The 16,084-nt window shown below is 50.5% G+C and overlaps 7 protein-coding genes across 7 annotated transcripts; 3 read left to right on the forward strand and 4 right to left on the reverse strand.

The window, feature by feature from the left end:
• BP01DRAFT_232281 (MDR family MFS transporter) lies at positions 1-1,479 on the reverse strand (the record flags this gene model as incomplete). The annotated part of the gene is made up of 1 exon (XM_025571214.1): positions 1-1,479. A coding segment is annotated over exon 1 (1,329 nt), but the record flags the coding sequence as incomplete, so codon positions are not given.
• Positions 1,480-1,899: 420 nt separating this feature from the next.
• BP01DRAFT_396089 (uncharacterized protein) lies at positions 1,900-2,853 on the forward strand. The gene is made up of 2 exons (XM_025578452.1): positions 1,900-2,114; positions 2,221-2,853. Exons 1-2 carry the CDS (start codon positions 1,913-1,915, stop codon positions 2,736-2,738), a joined length of 720 nt encoding a protein of 239 aa, XP_025426120.1. The 5' UTR covers positions 1,900-1,912; the 3' UTR covers positions 2,739-2,853.
• Positions 2,854-3,504: 651 nt separating this feature from the next.
• On the reverse strand, positions 3,505-4,716 carry BP01DRAFT_361504 (oxidoreductase, short chain dehydrogenase/reductase family). Its single transcript, XM_025576169.1, has one exon. It carries the CDS (start codon positions 4,500-4,502, stop codon positions 3,690-3,692), a length of 813 nt encoding a protein of 270 aa, XP_025426121.1. The 5' UTR covers positions 4,503-4,716; the 3' UTR covers positions 3,505-3,689.
• A 694-nt stretch (positions 4,717-5,410) lies between these two features.
• Positions 5,411-6,478, forward strand: BP01DRAFT_232294 (HXXEE domain-containing protein). Its single transcript, XM_025571215.1, has 2 exons — positions 5,411-5,695; positions 5,742-6,478. Exon 2 carries the CDS (start codon positions 5,745-5,747, stop codon positions 6,396-6,398), a length of 654 nt encoding a protein of 217 aa, XP_025426122.1. The 5' UTR covers positions 5,411-5,695; positions 5,742-5,744; the 3' UTR covers positions 6,399-6,478.
• A 2,392-nt stretch (positions 6,479-8,870) lies between these two features.
• BP01DRAFT_387618 (crossover junction endodeoxyribonuclease) lies at positions 8,871-10,674 on the reverse strand (the record flags this gene model as incomplete). The annotated part of the gene is made up of 2 exons (XM_025577753.1): positions 8,871-10,494; positions 10,661-10,674. The coding sequence occupies 2 exons, from the start codon at positions 10,672-10,674 to the stop codon at positions 8,871-8,873; spliced, it is 1,638 nt and encodes a 545-aa protein (XP_025426123.1).
• Positions 10,675-10,941: 267 nt separating this feature from the next.
• BP01DRAFT_351931 (putative actin-related protein RO7) lies at positions 10,942-13,116 on the forward strand (the record flags this gene model as incomplete). Its single annotated transcript, XM_025573862.1, has 2 exons — positions 10,942-12,601; positions 12,794-13,116. The coding sequence occupies exons 1-2, from the start codon at positions 11,167-11,169 to the stop codon at positions 13,114-13,116; spliced, it is 1,758 nt and encodes a 585-aa protein (XP_025426124.1). The 5' UTR covers positions 10,942-11,166.
• A 181-nt stretch (positions 13,117-13,297) lies between these two features.
• On the reverse strand, positions 13,298-15,479 carry BP01DRAFT_396094 (aldose epimerase family protein). The gene is made up of 2 exons (XM_025578453.1): positions 15,175-15,479; positions 13,298-15,108 (listed from the first exon to the last, which is right to left on the reverse strand). Exon 2 carries the CDS (start codon positions 14,986-14,988, stop codon positions 13,630-13,632), a length of 1,359 nt encoding a protein of 452 aa, XP_025426125.1. The 5' UTR covers positions 14,989-15,108; positions 15,175-15,479; the 3' UTR covers positions 13,298-13,629.
• Between the last annotated feature and the right edge of the window lie 605 nt (positions 15,480-16,084).

Genomic DNA, 16,084 nt, shown 5'->3' on the forward strand with positions numbered 1-16,084 from the left:
TATACTATAGTTGACTATAGTGGTGACGAAAGATGCGGCAACTCCTTGATGGCGACTGCCAACCGCATCAGAAAGAATAATCGTCGCCGCAGGAAATGACATATCCATGCCCCAGGGCATAACCAAAAGCGAAACAAAGGTTAGCCCCCAGTAAGTTTGATCAGCGGGTGCGATTGCCGACAATATATTCCCAAAAGTAAATGCAATCATTGCAAGTGACATGATCCACCCGGGGTGGAGTCTGCTCATCAAGGCACCGGTCGTGAAGGCCGCCAATATTCCCACGGGCGCAACAGGTGTAAACTGGGCCACACTGAGAAGGGGCGAAAGATCACGGATGTTTTCAAGAAACCTCCAAAAGTAGTAAAGCCAAATTCCGAAGCTTGCCCAGCCGCAAGCCACACAGGCAAGAATGAATGATACATCCACATTGAGAGCATGGAAGGGAATAAGAGGCTTTGGCGAAACCTTCATTTCGACAATAAAAAAGGCCAGTAGAAAGACAAAACCGATAACCAGGACAGTGTAGACGTAAGGCTGATCCCAACCTACCACTGGGGCTTGATTCCAGGCAAGGTTGACTAAAACAAGACTAGTCACCCCTAATGCAGCACCAAGGAGGTCAAGTTCCTGAACAATCTGCGAAATGTCCATCTCCCGAGCCGGACTGTACGCTGCTGGGATAACGATTGCCCCAAGGATGGCAAGTAGGAAGCAATATATAGACATTGACCAAAAGGTCCATGGCCACCAGCCAAGTTGGGAAATAATCGCGGCGAAAACGGCGCCCAGTAACGCTCCGTTGGGAGCCATAGCACCAAACAATGCAAAGACCATATGTTTCTTCTTTCCTGGTGGATATGCAGCACCGAGCAATGCAAGTCCATTTGGAAGTAACATCGCTGGTCCAAGTCCTTGAAGCGTGCGAGCGAAGATGAAAAGAACATCGTTTGAGTAGACGCTGAGCCCTGCAACCATTGACCAGATTGCGAACCATAAAAAGCCCAAGATATAGACGATTCGGTACCCGAATACATCACCGCAGCGGCCGAAGAAGAGAATGAAAGTGCCGACTGTGAGAGAATAGCCGGCGATGAGCCAGCTTAGATCTCCGGGATTGGTGATAGAAAATGAATCGCCGATTATGTTTAAAGGGGAAAGACACGCTCCCAATCCCACCTGGGTCATAAATTGCGACATGCATATTACTGTCACAAACAGGATTTCTTGTATAGAGGAAAAGGAGGTCACAGTTTGGCGAATTGAATTGGTTCGAGTCAACTGTGCCTGAAGAGCGGAATGATTTTCTCCGTCGTCAACGATGTCCATGGCCGGCTGGATCTTGTTGAGAAGAAAACATCAATCTAATTGACGTGATGAGCTGTCCTCATTAGCAGAAAGCCAACTGTAGGCGGTCAAGAGGGCAACGTCGATCGAGGCAAATTATCTCTCCCAGCCTCAAGAAAGTTTCATTCGCGAATGGTTTAGAAAAATATAGTCACTAGACGTATGGGGCTTTTCACTCCACTCTTTCCCGGCTAACACGGGTAGATCATGCTAGATGCCTTACATAAGCGGAATACACGCTCTCCAAGCACCCGAGCCCCACTCATCGTAACAGTATTCGGTCACTTTTTGAGGCCGAAACATCACAGGGCTAGCTCTGCCAGGGGAATTATCGCTCAATTACCTTACATCATTACAGTAATGATCATCACCAAATGTTTGATCAGGAGCATCACTTCCGGGCGATAGATTAAACCATTCAAACCACGACCTTGAGTATCAGTAGCGAGTAAAAGTAGCAACATGTACGTGGAAGCTCGAGGGTAATCATTCTTTGCTAGCTCCTTGACCGTTCTTACCTTATATTCCATATTCCAATTTTGGCCGTTTCGTGCTTCAATTCATCATGTCCTCCAGAGTACTGGGATACCGGGAAGGATTTTCAGTAGAAGTGTCGTCTGGACCTTCTATCGCCGGCACAACCGAAGAGTACGAGCTAAACTTTGCCCGACGAGCATTAGCTCTCGTGAAAGAGCGACTGGGAGTCGCCCAGATCGAGAAGCTGCTGCTGCCCGATATCGAGAGAAGCAATGCTTTTTGGCAGACATGTGACTGATATGTTGATTAAATTGGTGTTCTGTTGGTGTGACGCTCGGATCACTGAGGTGTTGTGAGGTCCGAGGTCACGTGACCTCGTGATATCGTACAAGACAGTCATTGCACAGAATACGACGGGGGAGTGCAGACCCTCGCGTATCGATATGTCGGTTCACGGATTGTCCCCGGACGAATTTGTGAAGTGGTTCCACTTGCGCTGCGGGAAACGAATTCCCGATATGCTTGCTGCTGAGCCAGAGCACTGGGTTGTTACTTCAGACGCCGAACACAATCAAATGGCCATTGAGAACCTGGGACCCTGGATTACCCGGCTCTACATCAAATTTGGCCCTCCATCAACCCCTTGGCAGCAGAAGGATCTGAGGGATGATTATCCCATCAGAATTTGTGGCCATGCGGAAAGCGACGATGGAGTACCTTTGGCCTACGTTCTCCACCAACTGAAGCCGTATGCTGCTGGATTGGGGGTTGATGCCAGATTCTGCATTTACTTTCCTGCTTCTGCACCAGAGGAAATTTTCGAGCAGCATAGGCAGCATCTTCTCGTTGAATTTACGAACTGGACTCGCCATTGTTTTACGGAGTTGAAGATCAACAATGTTCAAGTTGAATAGAGAGAAGTGTTGACTTCGTCCTCACATCAATCTTATACTGATGATTGGGTATTGTGAGGAATTTCTAGTGTACATAATGACCCGGCGGCGGTCGTCTGATATCGTTTCAAGCGAGGATTTGATGTTGATGGATAGTGTTGACGTGGGTCACACGATCCAGCCCATTTGTAAATACCCGAGATAGCTCTTTCCTTCTCTCCAGCTTCTTCTCCCCGGTGTGTTACCATTATCGAGCGCTTTTCCTTGCTCTTTCTAGACCCATTCAGTAAAGCTTTCCTTTCGTATGTCTCTGGACTCACACGTCATCAAAACGATATCCTGAAATGCTGACGAGTACGACCGTCCTTCTTTCACAAGGTATCTGGCGGCAGAGCAACGTCAATTGACCGTAACAAATACTTTAAATCAATTAATCATTCCGAGAATAAGTGTACGAATTCTTCAAATCACGAAGAGTGTGCTTTAGGCTGCACATCATGGATCAAAGGTATGGTCCATGGCAGTTGGCCATGCGGTTCAGGCCTAAGATGCCCGTGGGAATCTTCATTTCTGCTCGATCGATGGTACAGTACTCTGTAAAACACTAAATTCAGATTAGACATCGGGATGAGCAAGTCAACTACGTAACTTCAAGTCCCGGGGGAAATGAAACAGGCGCGTCTTGCTTATCGATGCAGAAATAAACTCATACGCTTAACATCGGATTTCGCTTACGGATGACAGGTGTTCCAAAGTCATTATCAGTTTTGCAGATGGGTTTGACCACTTCTTCGATTGTTCATCAAACGAACATATGGAAAGCACAATCTCCTTGCATTTGCACGATGTGGACACGGGGATTTCTTGCTCTGGCAACTTCTTTTTGATGTTCTTATATTAACAAGTAGGAATTATCTTTGGGGTCCCTTGTCTCTGCTCCGCTGAACATTGAGACTCCAGATAACTAGATATCTATACCAACAATGAACCCCCGTTCGACGCCACAACAGAGCCCGTGACGTACTGATCCTTCATAAGGTAGATATAGCTCTCTGCAAGATCCTCTGGGCGACCGACAGTCCCCGTCAAGTTATTCTCCCGTGCATTTTGCAAAATCGCTTGAACCGCCTCATCTGGAAATCCAGAGAATATTTCCGTATACACCACGCCTGGCACCACCACGTTGACCCGCAAGGGCTTCAAATCCAGCGCCAGTCCACGCGCAAGCCCTTCGTTTGCCGACGCGTAACCAGACATGGTAGACCATCCAGAGATAGGGCGGTGTGCGACCGAGCCCCCAGTCAATGTAAATGAGTTGACAGGGGAAAGTTCCATGTAACTTGGTAGCAGTTTGGCCAGAATCTGAGGCGCGACGAACCGCACAACACCAGATGCTTGGATAGCTTCCGCTGTAGTCTTATCCAAAGAGGAAAGTTGAATTGCATCGCCCGCCGTGAAAACAACGTGGTTCAACTTGAGCTTTCCGTTCTGAGTTGCAGTCGCTTCATCTAGGAGACGGCGCAGGTTTTCTTCGAGATCGTGCGTATTGGCTAGGTCACAAACATACCCGGATACACGTTGCGTCGACATGAGCTCTGGGTACGTTTCTTGAAGTCTCCTGACTGATCGTTCGAGCTTCGCGGAACTGGAGCTAGAGATGATCACACTGGCGCCATTTTCGAGTGCCGCTTCTGCCACGGAGAATCCAATTCCAGAAGTTCCCCCGAGAACGAGAACATGCTGACCGCTAAGTTTGTTGATGTACTTGCGGGTGGGCGAGGCCATTTCGGACATCCTTGGAGCACGAAACTCTTCGCTAAAGTTGAATGGGCCATGGCAAGTCTACGCTATGTGATGTTTATATAGTGACAAACAATCACTTGATTTGTCAGTGTGAAAGTGGATCGAGCCACGGCACACGACGAGTTCTGCAGAATATGGAAGGTTGAATGGACCCCTGTCTTACAAATCATCGTTCTGATTCTTCAAGGGGGATGTGGCGAGGTGAGGAGGACCCAAAATGTGGGCTCGGCTGGAACCGGAGTTAACACGCGGCTTTATTTCCGACTCGTGTCGGTCTCGCACTTTCGTGGTAGCCGAAAGCGGGTCGCTACGCAAAGATGCGTTGTGTGTATTGGCGACGCCTTACTTAGCGTTACTTTGCCTCGAATATGTTGACAGGCAGTTGCGATGTGCGAATCCAGGCAGTCAGCAGCATCTTGCTGGAATGCCTGCTTGTTCAAGACGAGCGTCGCTAGATGAGAAACGCGCTATTGGAGCGTGGAGTCGCTCTTCGGCTCGACGAGCTCCTAGCGCGTCCGGAGCCATCGTAGTGAGTCTTTTTTCTTTTTATTTCGTCTTTCTTCAATCTGCTGCAACCAGCCATCAGATTCAAGGACCTTGAGTTGCGATTGACTTCAATGCTCTGCATCTTGCCGACTCGCACCGATTGATCCGATGCAGGTAGGCCGCAAGGCCAATTCTTCCGGTGCGAAGCTGCATCAGAGCTGTTGCCGTGGCCTTCCGTAGGTCGGACCAGTACTTTAATGTCTTTTTGCTTGGCATTTCGATCAAGCGCGTTCCGTTGGTCGGCTCGTTTTCTCTGTGATCCACGATTTTTCCCATTCCGGTTTTGCCTCGTGTCAAAACGTAGGCGTTTAGCAGCAGCTGCGAAGCGAATATTCCGATTGTCTGGATTCCGTGGCGGACCACCCTCCCTGGTGTTCGAAAATCTCAGGCCACTGACCGGGCTGATAAGATCAAATGGTCGTTACCCCGCTTACCACGCAATGTAATGAAGCTTTACCATATATGACCTCATCAATGGAGTATAATCTTCGCCGGTTTCAGCTTCGTGGAAAACGTCAACATGTAACGTGACTCTCAAGCTAGATAAAGCCGATAAAGCTTCCATGGATTTGATCTCTTACCTCCATCAAAGCACAACTTTAGATTCATTATCGCCAATTACACATTGAGTAAGATCATACATGTCATTCCCAGATCTTAAGCTGACCTAAATAGATCATGGGTATCATGGATATACTCAACTATCACTGGTATGATCTCGGCATCATATCTGGTCTCGCTATGATTCGGTACTATCGCGCCAATAACCGTACCCTCAGCACACCTCAAAAGTATCTTATTGCCGATTTCCTCGCCCTGATTGTCCATCAATTTGAGGAATATCGATTCCCTGGAGGCTTTCCAGCCATTATGAATATCGCTGTTCAGGAGAGTGACGTGCCCGATCGTTACCCCCTCAATGCGCAGTCAGCCATGTTCACCAACGTTTTGTCCACCTACGGACTTTACCTTCCTGTGATCTTTTTCCCCGAAGTGACTTGGCTTGGACTTACCACGATCCTTTTCAGCTTTTCTCAAGTTTGGATTCATGGTATTATGATCAATTCGAAGCTCGGTAGTATTTATAACCCTGGGCTCACCGCGGTGGTGCTCGGGTTTGTTCCCATCGGTCTCAAATACATTCGGTATATGCAAGAAAAGGGCTTGCTCACCACAAGAGATTGGATACTTGGATCTATTGGTGCGGTTCTTGTTGGCTGGGGTCTTCTTCTCAAGAGTACATTCGGCTGGTTGCCTGATTATGATACCGCTTATCCTTTTACTCAAGCCGAGATGCAAAGATGGGGTGCTAGGGTCGCAGGAGTGGTTTAGTGATGTGAAGAGAGGAGATAATAGAAAGATTGATGCAGAAAGGAGAAGATTTGTCAATGCAAATTCTTTACCCCCTACGCACTCTACTTATCACATCTAGATCTTAAGATGTCAATAAATTGTATATTTCACTTCATTACTAATTATTCTAGCATAAATGTAAGGTATCAAATATAGTGGCATGCGATGGAACCAAGACCACCCCCGCCAGTGGACCCTTTCAGGCTTTTTACCATCGCCCTTCATGTTTGGCTAGCCTACGTAGACGCGCGCTTCAACACGCGAGTATAAATATATATTACATAGTAGCCTAAGTAGGATTTTTTTTTGGAGGGTTCTAAATGTAGAAGGCATCCGTTCTTAACAGTTATTAAGAATTACATGAAATAGTTCATTGGGTTTTGTTACGTGTTGTATTAGTTTTGCTAAGGTTCCCTGGGGTTTCGGCAAGGTGGCGATAGGTGGCGGTAGGTTTCACAAACGTAGCACTATAGTTTTAATACTGGAGTAAAATAGTTGTCTGCTATCAACTATAGTTTTAGATTGTAGTCTACTACTAAACTCTTAACAACGCTACTAAATACACAATATGTTACAGAGTTTACAATGGTTAGCTTTCTATACAAATGTGGAATTATTAGAGTGGCTTAACCTGACCGTTATACCTTAACCTTAACCTAACCATAACCTGGCGGTCAGGTTAAGGTATAAGATCAGATTAGCCGCCGGGTAGAACGGTTAACCGCGGTTAACCATTATACCTGGGCTAGGCCTAAAAGGGCTAGATTAGGCAGATAGTAGGCAGAAATAGGCAGAGATCAGGTATAAATCAGGCAGAGATATTCGGCGAGTTAAACTAATGCATTAGAAATAGTTTTAAAGGATAATAGACAGAAAACTCTATATTAAACATAGCTATATAAAGTCAATATCCCATCCACACTGTATAAGTAGACGAATCCATTGTGTTTAGTGGTTGATTCCTTACCTAGTCGACAGGCCTTCTACCCTGACAAGTAGATCCTATCACATTCTTACATCCAGAATCTTAACAGTAGTATTCTTGCTATGACCCTGTCCTACCTCTATCTTATATATCAGATACTATTACTTTTAGAAGATCTCTAGCAATATTTTATTCTAGAAGTATAATAGCTCTTTTACTTCGTCACTGACTGTATTATCAGGAGAAAAAGTCCTTCAGGAATCGAATTATCTCCTTAGAATCAGAGAACCAGCCAAGATATTCAACCAGATCATGTTTTTTTTTATAGTAGTAGAACCTAGTAAAATATAACCATTAGTTTCAGTATTCAACTTCAGATCTAACTACTTCTCACCATTTTCAATAATCCCGCGTATCATCTAAGCTAGACTAGATCTTCAGACTATAATGTTTTTATCAGAGCTACAAGATATTAGAGGACTCAGCCTCCTCAAGATAGTACAATACAGTAAGCTCCTATTCTTCCTCCTTATCATCTAGAATAAAATCATCATCAGAATCATCAGAATCATTACCACTGCTAGCTAGCTCAGATATACTCTCGAAGAGATTATCAGTAGCATCGTCTAAGAAGACATCCGGAAAGTTGCTACTCGTGCTGCTGTCATCATCAGACCCGACCAGCTGAGATGAGCACCGCATGGCAGACAAAAGACACACGGGAAGAAGGTGCTTAAATATAAGAACTGTTGAGGATGATGAAAGACTAGCTTCTCCATCTGTTTTGAAATAGACAGTAAGAGACTTGTGGGTGGTGTGTGTCGCTCGAAGGCGAAGGGAGAGAGGTGTAAGAGCGCCATGACCATCAAGGCCTTTATAGAATCAGAGCGAACAAGATGGTCGCCAGGGGAGCCGAAAATCTATATTCATCTGCATGCCGTCTCATCGAGGACATTCTGATGACACCCGGCGCCTTCAACAGCGATGGTGCGGTTTCAACCAGGAGTTGATGACCCGGACGTCGGATCATCCAGTCCGGTGACAGGCGACTGTAGGTAACTCAATAGTCCCGCATTTGTCAGGTTTATGTCAGACGTTTTGCGCTTGTTCGCTGAGTGGAATCGCCAAGTTGACACAGATGAGCAGTTGAGAAAGGCTGCTATCCTGAAATGAACGATGGAAAATCATGTAACGTTCCTGGGATTGACAATGATCCCGTGTACCAGAATGTGATCGTCTGCTCAGCGATGGAACAGTACACTGATCAAGTCCAAAGAGAGGGAGCCTAGCTGCGAACCTGCTCGTTCCTGTGTGACCAAGACATAACAGCTTTGTTGTCTTTTGCGGATTGCCAATAGATTAATGCGTCTCCGCATGCCCAGACTATAATTGCTAGCCTGAGTACAGGCTGTGATCGACTTTGAAGCAATGACCAATCGGTTGATTGATATTTTCGCGTATACTTTGGTCCACTTGCAGCCAACCATGCGAGGAAGGAATTAGTGAGGTTCGCGCTGTACGATAATCTAGAACCCGGAATCATCTGTGATCTTTGCGAGCTGCAGGCGCTTATCGCTCCCGATCTCAGAGCGCTCCTTGGTCAGGAAACCATACTTCAGGATGCTCCCCTGCTTCATGCCCGGGTCGATGATCTTCTTCCGCGGGCCTGTCCTGCGCGCGGTCTTCTTCGGTGCATTGGCTTTTTCGGCCTTCTCCGCTTCCGCCTTCTTCCAATTCTCCACGACCTCTGGAATTCCTAAATCCGCCAAGGTCTTGGAGATCCACACTTTTTCGGGGCAGTAGGGGTCGTAGCGCTTCGTGACACGTTTTTTTATTGTTGTTTGAGGGGCAGGCTCGGCATTGTTCTCAAGATCTTCGTCATCCTCTTCCGCTGAGGCTGCTGTTTCCGGCGAAGGAAATGGAGGGTTTGGCTCATCTGCCATTATGTCCAAGCCGACGACGTCAACAGGGACAATGTCAACCTGATACTCCGTCGAGCCATCCGTGCTATAGACCTCTCGGCACTTGTAAATCTTCTGCATCATCGGGACGTCGCTACCAGAGAGCCTTGGCTGGTTTGCGCTGAAGGCTGAGACCTGTTTTCCAAGGCGGAGCCTGTAGCAGACGAGAGGTTCAGCAAGTAGTTTGGTCACTTTCCTGGCCCCAGAACGATAGTTCCAGTCGAAAGTGTCAGCGGCGAATCTTCTCAGCTCGACCGCGTCAATCTCTTTATCCCATGCATATTCCAAGCGTCGCCGTAGGAAGCCGATTTCACTCGTTGTCGACACCACGGGCTTGGCATAATACGAGAGAATAGTCTTGTCCGGAAAAGTCTCCGGAACTCGAACAACCTTGTGCTTGGTTTGGAAATAGCCGCTTTCATTCTCCTCGAGTTCATATTGAAGTCTTTCTCTCCATTCTCTCAAACGCTCCTCCATGTCGGGGCCATTTGAGTCGAGAATCTCCAATAAATCTTCACCAAAGCCCGCCTTTGCGATCTCACCAGCCAGTTTGCTTCCACATTTCGGAACCCCAGAGGGCAGATAATCACCACCGCTCAGCATAGCAAACAAGATCATGCCTGCACGATCGAGCATCACTTTGGAAGGCGATTCGGGTGCTATGCTGTCCATGCTGTAGCATGTGACATGGGTCGCCGCAGCCGTGCCGGTGCCGCTCTCTTTTGAGAAGTTCATTACTGTGAAGGTGGATCCGAACATCAAGGCATCCACATCATTGCTCATGACCGCATCAACTACGCCGACTTTCTGCAGTCTGGCGCACTCGGCCTCAGCCTCTCCGGGCGCATCATGGCGCGGAAAACGAAATAGGTCCACCAGGATCTTCGACAAGCGAATAATCGGCGCTTTCCCATGATTTGACATTGTCACCGCGCGACCCCTCTTGAATGGTGGCTTATGCGGGCCATCATAAACAAAGAGCGGATGAATTGGCAGTGCCAGGATCTTGAGTAGGCGGTAGAACAAGGTGCGCAGTTCGGGGTTCCGGCCGCCTCGGGCGCTTCGTACTTGAAAGAGCCAGATGGAGATATCCACTGCCACTCGGATGGGCCTCGCATTGCGCTCCAAATGTCCTATAGCCAACTTGGACAAGGCGATGCGCTCCCCAGTACCAATCGCTTGGGTAAGACTTTTTGAAGATCAATGTTAGCAGAAATAATTGTGTGAATGGTCTGGAATGGACGTAAGTGACGGTGATTGACATGTCTCTGTTTCGTGGGTCCACGTGCGAACGGGGAAAGTCGAGATAACCGGCAATGCGGAGAAAAGAGAGGGAGGTTTCTGGGTTCACTTACCCTGGGATCCCCATTCTGACTGCGCTCCTGTTTTCAGAGCCCGCGAGCAGCCCAAATACAAAAAAAGCAAGAAAAGCCCAATCTGCGGCAAGTCGCTCTCCGAAAGGCCCACCAGAAGGCCAGTGAAAAGGAGGAGAGGGCAGGAAGAGAGAAAACAACACTGATTGATGGTTGAGTTGTCGTTTTGACGGCGATTGGCGCGGCCCGATGTAGATCCGCCCGCCTTTGGAGACATTCAGACATTCACTCCGTCGCGACTGCTTCCTCCTCTCGCCGGGTTTCTTTGTCGCGCTGGATTTGGTACAATCGCCCCAATCTTCTGTGGTGAAAGAGTATCACTTGACCGTCAAAGCGCCCCAGAAGATTCACAAGCAAAGCGAGCATGATCGGTGCCTGTGGCAGCACTCCGTCTCCCGAACCTTCCCCGCGCCAAATCTGAGGAAAGAGCACAATAAGGAGAACGACGTCCAGCTCCCTGACAGGGAGCTAAAACAAACACCTCGAGCATGGCCAGCACGTCTTTCTCCAATTCTGGCTATGAAGACAACAAGCGTCCATTCTCCATGAGCAGTCTGCGCGGAGCCCCGGCCTCCCCCCACACCCCACAACACCATCTGCGATCCAACAACTCCTCCTTCGCCAGCACCACCTCGAGCACTTCTTACCGAGGCGAGGAGGATGCCATTATATTTGAGTTCGGTGCCCGCTGGCTTCGGGCTGGCTTTGAGGGCGAGAGCGTGCCAATGTGCGTGGTGGGCTGCGGCCCGGAAGAATGCCGCCGCGTCGGCGACTACCGCGGCTGGTTGAAGTCGAACAACCCGGACACTGACCCGGGGCAGTCACGCCCGCTCGTCAACGCGGAGGACTGGGCGAGCGCTTACGAGCTCTGGAATATGGATCTCCGGGCGGTCGATCTGGGGCTCGTGGAGGATAAGATTGAGCGGATGTTCCGAGAGACATACAACAAATACTTATTGACGGATGCGGGCACGTCGCGGTTGGTGCTGGTGCTCCCTGCGATTATGCCACACCCGCTGCTATCGTCCTTGTTGTCGACGCTGTTCAGTCGGTGGCGCTTCCCAAGTATCACGCTGTTGACCAGCGCTACGATGACGGCGACGGCGGCCGGGGTGCGCTCTGCCTTGGTGGTGGACATTGGGTGGGCGGAGACCGTGGTCACCGGCGTGTATGAGTATCGCGAAATCGCAATCAAGCGGAGTACGAGAGCGATGAAAGCACTGCTGCAGGAGACGGGTCGGTTATTCACAAACATCCCCACGGTGCGTGATGGAAGGTCTCAGGCGGCATCGCGCGATGAGGGAATCTCAGTGCAGTTTGAGTTTTGTGAGGAGGTCGCCAGTCGATTTCTATGGTGTAAACCCCGGGAAAACGCCTCGGCAGAATCGCAGCAGCAGCAGCAGCAGCAGCAAGAGCAAATACAAATACAACCCAGCCCTGATGAACCCCCCGACCCAACTACACAACCCCCCTCCTCCTTAACCTCCCTCTTGCAACGCACCGTGGAGATTCCTTCTCCGTTGCACCCAAGCTCCGCCTACATCGAACTCCCCTTTTCCACCTTTGCCGAACCCGTCGAAACCGTCCTCTTTGCTGCCGGCACAGCAGACTGTGAGCTTGACGACGAAGAGAAGCCCCTCCCACTCCTGATCTACAACGCCCTACTCGCCCTCCCGCCCGACGCACGCGGCACCTGCATGTCACGTATGATTTTCACCGGCGGCGGCGCCAACATCCCTGGAATCCGACAGCGGATCCTGGCCGACGTCGCGGCTCTCGTCGCCGAGCACGGCTGGTCCCCTGTGCGTGGCAAAGTCATCGAGCAGCAAAGACGCAAGCTCGCCAACCTGCGCCTTTCTCACTCATCCCGGACCCGACGAGCTGCGTCCCAAATCCCGACTTCTCCCCTGATCACCACCCTCAGTGATGCAACCCAGTCCGCCACTTTCCCTGAAGATCCAGCTCTCGACCCGGAACTCCACCCAAACACAACCCCGAACCCCGAATCAGAGGCAGAGGCAGCGCCCGCAGACAACTCCAACCAGCAACCGCAGCAACAACCGACCCCCCTTCCAAACTCCGAATCCGAAAAGAAGGACGCGGAGCATCAGCAAGAGCAGGAGGAGGACCTTGAAGACCCCATCGAGCAAAAAATCCGCCGCAACAACCGCGACCGCGACCGCGACGCGCTCCCGCCCTCCGTGCAGGGCGTGCTGCGCGAAGTCGAGTCCCTCGGCCCCTGGGCCGGCGCCAGCTTGACTACCAGCCTCAAGATCCGGGGAATGGTGGAGATCGAGCGCGAGAAGTACCTCCAGCATGGGCTTGCGGGGGCGAGTCGCGAGTTCGAGGCCCATGGACATGCCCCCGATCGCCGGTCAGGGTTGAGGGCTGGGGGTGGTGGGGATCGGTCGAGTTGGACTTTGGCTGGGTGGGGGTGAATTTTTTTTTTTTTTTTTTTTTTTTTGCAGCGGTGCGAAATGTATTGATGATTGAGGGAGGTTGGTAGGTGGGGATGGGGATGGGGGAGTTGGTTTTAGTCAGTCACAGCGTTGCTAAACTCTTTCATTTGCATGCATGCATCTGGTATACCCATCTTACGATATGTATTCAATTTTTACTAGATTTCCAAGGTTGGATTCAAGGTGTTCCTCTTTTCGCACCAAGAGAGTAAATCTGGAGAGTCAGATGGTCGGAGTACCTAATTATTGCAACCTACCCCAAAGTGCCGGAGTAGTGGCTCTTAATTAGATCATGGATGTATGTACATGGTTGCAGGCGAGATGTCTACATCAGAAGGAACTTTGAGAACCAGAGGAGGTGCAAGAAAGAAACCAAGGATCTCGCACGAGGTCATGTTAAAATTCCCGCGAAACAGATCTTTGTGAAGTCGCTAATGAGATCCGACGCTCAAAGCAAAAAGGAGAGCCTTTTTTTTAGTAGCAGCCACCGCCCTAAACCGTGCCGAAGCGGTAGGTGGCGTAGTTGACGGACGGACCGGTCTCGGGCGAGTAGATCTGATCCGGCAGCTGACCCCATTGCGGGTTGTTGATGCCATCGATCCAGCCCTCGGTCTCGATCACCAGGCAGCCGTACTTGTTGACGTACTCGGCGCCACTGATGCCCTCCGCCTCGTTGGTCTTGATCTGGGAGTCCTTGATGGGGATGGTGCCGTTCTGGCCGTTGCAGGAGTAGATCTGCAGGGCCTGCTGGTTGGTGGCGACCTCGAGGCTGATGCCGGTGGTGCTGGAGTTGAGGCGAACGATGGGCACAACGGAGGAGGCGGCGGCGTACTGCGGCGGCCGGTCGACGATGAAGCAGTTATCGTAGCCGGTGCAGTTCGAGCCGCAGAGGTGGTAGGCCTCCTCGATGTCCTGGCCGACCAGCTTGCCGGCGGTGAAGTCCGCGGAGCCGTTGTAGGCGGTGCTGACGTCGAGGATGCTGCCGTCGGGGATGAGGATGCCGTCAGTGCCGATGAGGCGCCTGGACAGAGGCAGTTGCAGCCAGGTGTCTTCGAGAATGGTCTCATTCTTGAACGCGTTCAGGTTCCAGTAGATGTGGTTGGCAAGCATAATGGGGGTGGTCTCCGTCAGAGCCAGTGCGACCAGCTTGGTCGTCAACTGGGGCAGGCCCTTGGGGTTCTCGGTGGTGGCCTCGGTTTGGACGCTGAATGTGGCATGAGTGATCACATCCCCAGGGAAGTTCTCGAAAGCACGATCGACCAGGGTGAAAGTGATGGAAGAGTTGGAGTACGCGGTGACGGTCCAGTTGCGGCCATCGTAACCCAGTGGGCCGCCGTGGAGAGTGTCTTCGCCACCGTTCTCGTTCTCGGGGATATGGTACTCCTCGGTGCCAATTGTGAAGGTCCCGTTCTTGATGCGGTTGGCGTACCGGCCGACGACCGCCCCGAAGAAAGTGCGGTTGGTCTCCGTGTCTTGGAGGTAGCGCTTCGGGTCGTCGTAGCCCACCACCACATCCTGGAAGTTTCCATCGCGGTCTGGGACCTTGAGGGACGTCAAGCGTGCGCCGTACGGAATCAAGGTTGCAGTGATGTTCTCTGCGCTGATGGTGTAAGCCTTGAATGGGTCCGTCGTTGCTGCTACTGCAGCTTGAGACAGAATGGGCAACCCATAGAGGGCGGCGGACAGGTAGCCCTTGAAATGCATTCTGATTCCGAGAAGCGTGGTTACCGCAAGGCACAGGAGACAGTACACGAGCAAGATCCGTGGAGTGACGCGGGAAGGGCAGAGGGTAGAACGGAAACAACCGAGCAGCTGGGGAAGTCCCTGGCGGGTTGTGGAGGATGGTCCCATCGTCCTTATTTAACTTCTCCACATTGGGGCTCCTCTACCTCATGGCGGTGCACCTGACCGCCGGCCGAGGAGGCGGGGAGGCCAAGCACGCAGGAACTGGGAGGAATATGCCGCTTAGTCCTGGTATTCATGGTTAACTAGCTCATCCTGTGAATTGTCCGACGGGGGGGGACATCGTCATCTTACCCAGGAATTGGGAACGGCAAGCCGCGTCAATCTGTCAGGGGGACAGATGCCAAGTCTGTGAGTGGCTAGTCAAGCTACACCCGCAAAGTCAAAGCTCTGTTGCCCCGAGGATTGAGGTGGTTGGGGTGAATTGTGACGGGAAAAGTTAGTCCGCGTCTCACCACCTTAGCTCCAGATCTGGAGATGACGTGAAGCTCCGGAAGGAAAATGAGGGGAAAGCGGGGACAAGGCAAGCAAGCGGTGATATCAGACCGGAAGCAGACAAGTGGAATTAGGCAAAAGCAGGGATAGTAAGTGAATGCTGGATGAGTGGGTTGGAGGTCGAAGGATGAAGCCACGGAAGCTGGGCCAACGAGAGGAAAAGGGGGTCCAAGCCATGGGGGTTCATAGCCACTAGTCTGGTTCGGGCATATTCCGGTGGGGGAATGGAATCTTTTTTTTTTTTTGCGGGGAAAATCTAAGCTTGTTACGTACGGAGTACTAAGTTAGTTGAGCTTACTGTGACACTGTCCTACTGTGTCCAGCACTCCAGCGCAGTCAACAGTAAGAGCACACTTGTCTACACTTGTCTACACTTGTCTCCTTTTCGCAAGGGAAAGTAGTCGGACAAGCTTCTGCCCTGTAACTTACAGTACACTTCCGACTCCCGAGTCTGAGCATCAAGCAGAGACACAGACAGCTGCACAAGCCATGACATGATGTTGCATGAGGCATGAGCAATTATCTGGGCTATTAATCGCTGACTTACGAATAAGTGGAACACAGTAGTAACTTATACCTAGTACGCAGAATGGGTGCTGCTGCAAGCAGCCATTGCATTGTTTGACCAGGTTGTGTGGCCTCAGGCATCTATTGCAAGCAGAAACAGTTCGCTTTGGATTACATAATGTCAGTGTTGTCCTCAGGCCTC

The sequence above is a fragment of the Aspergillus saccharolyticus genome (genome assembly GCF_003184585.1).
Source record: "Aspergillus saccharolyticus JOP 1030-1 unplaced genomic scaffold BP01scaffold_82, whole genome shotgun sequence".
NCBI lineage: Eukaryota > Fungi > Ascomycota > Eurotiomycetes > Eurotiales > Aspergillaceae > Aspergillus > Aspergillus saccharolyticus.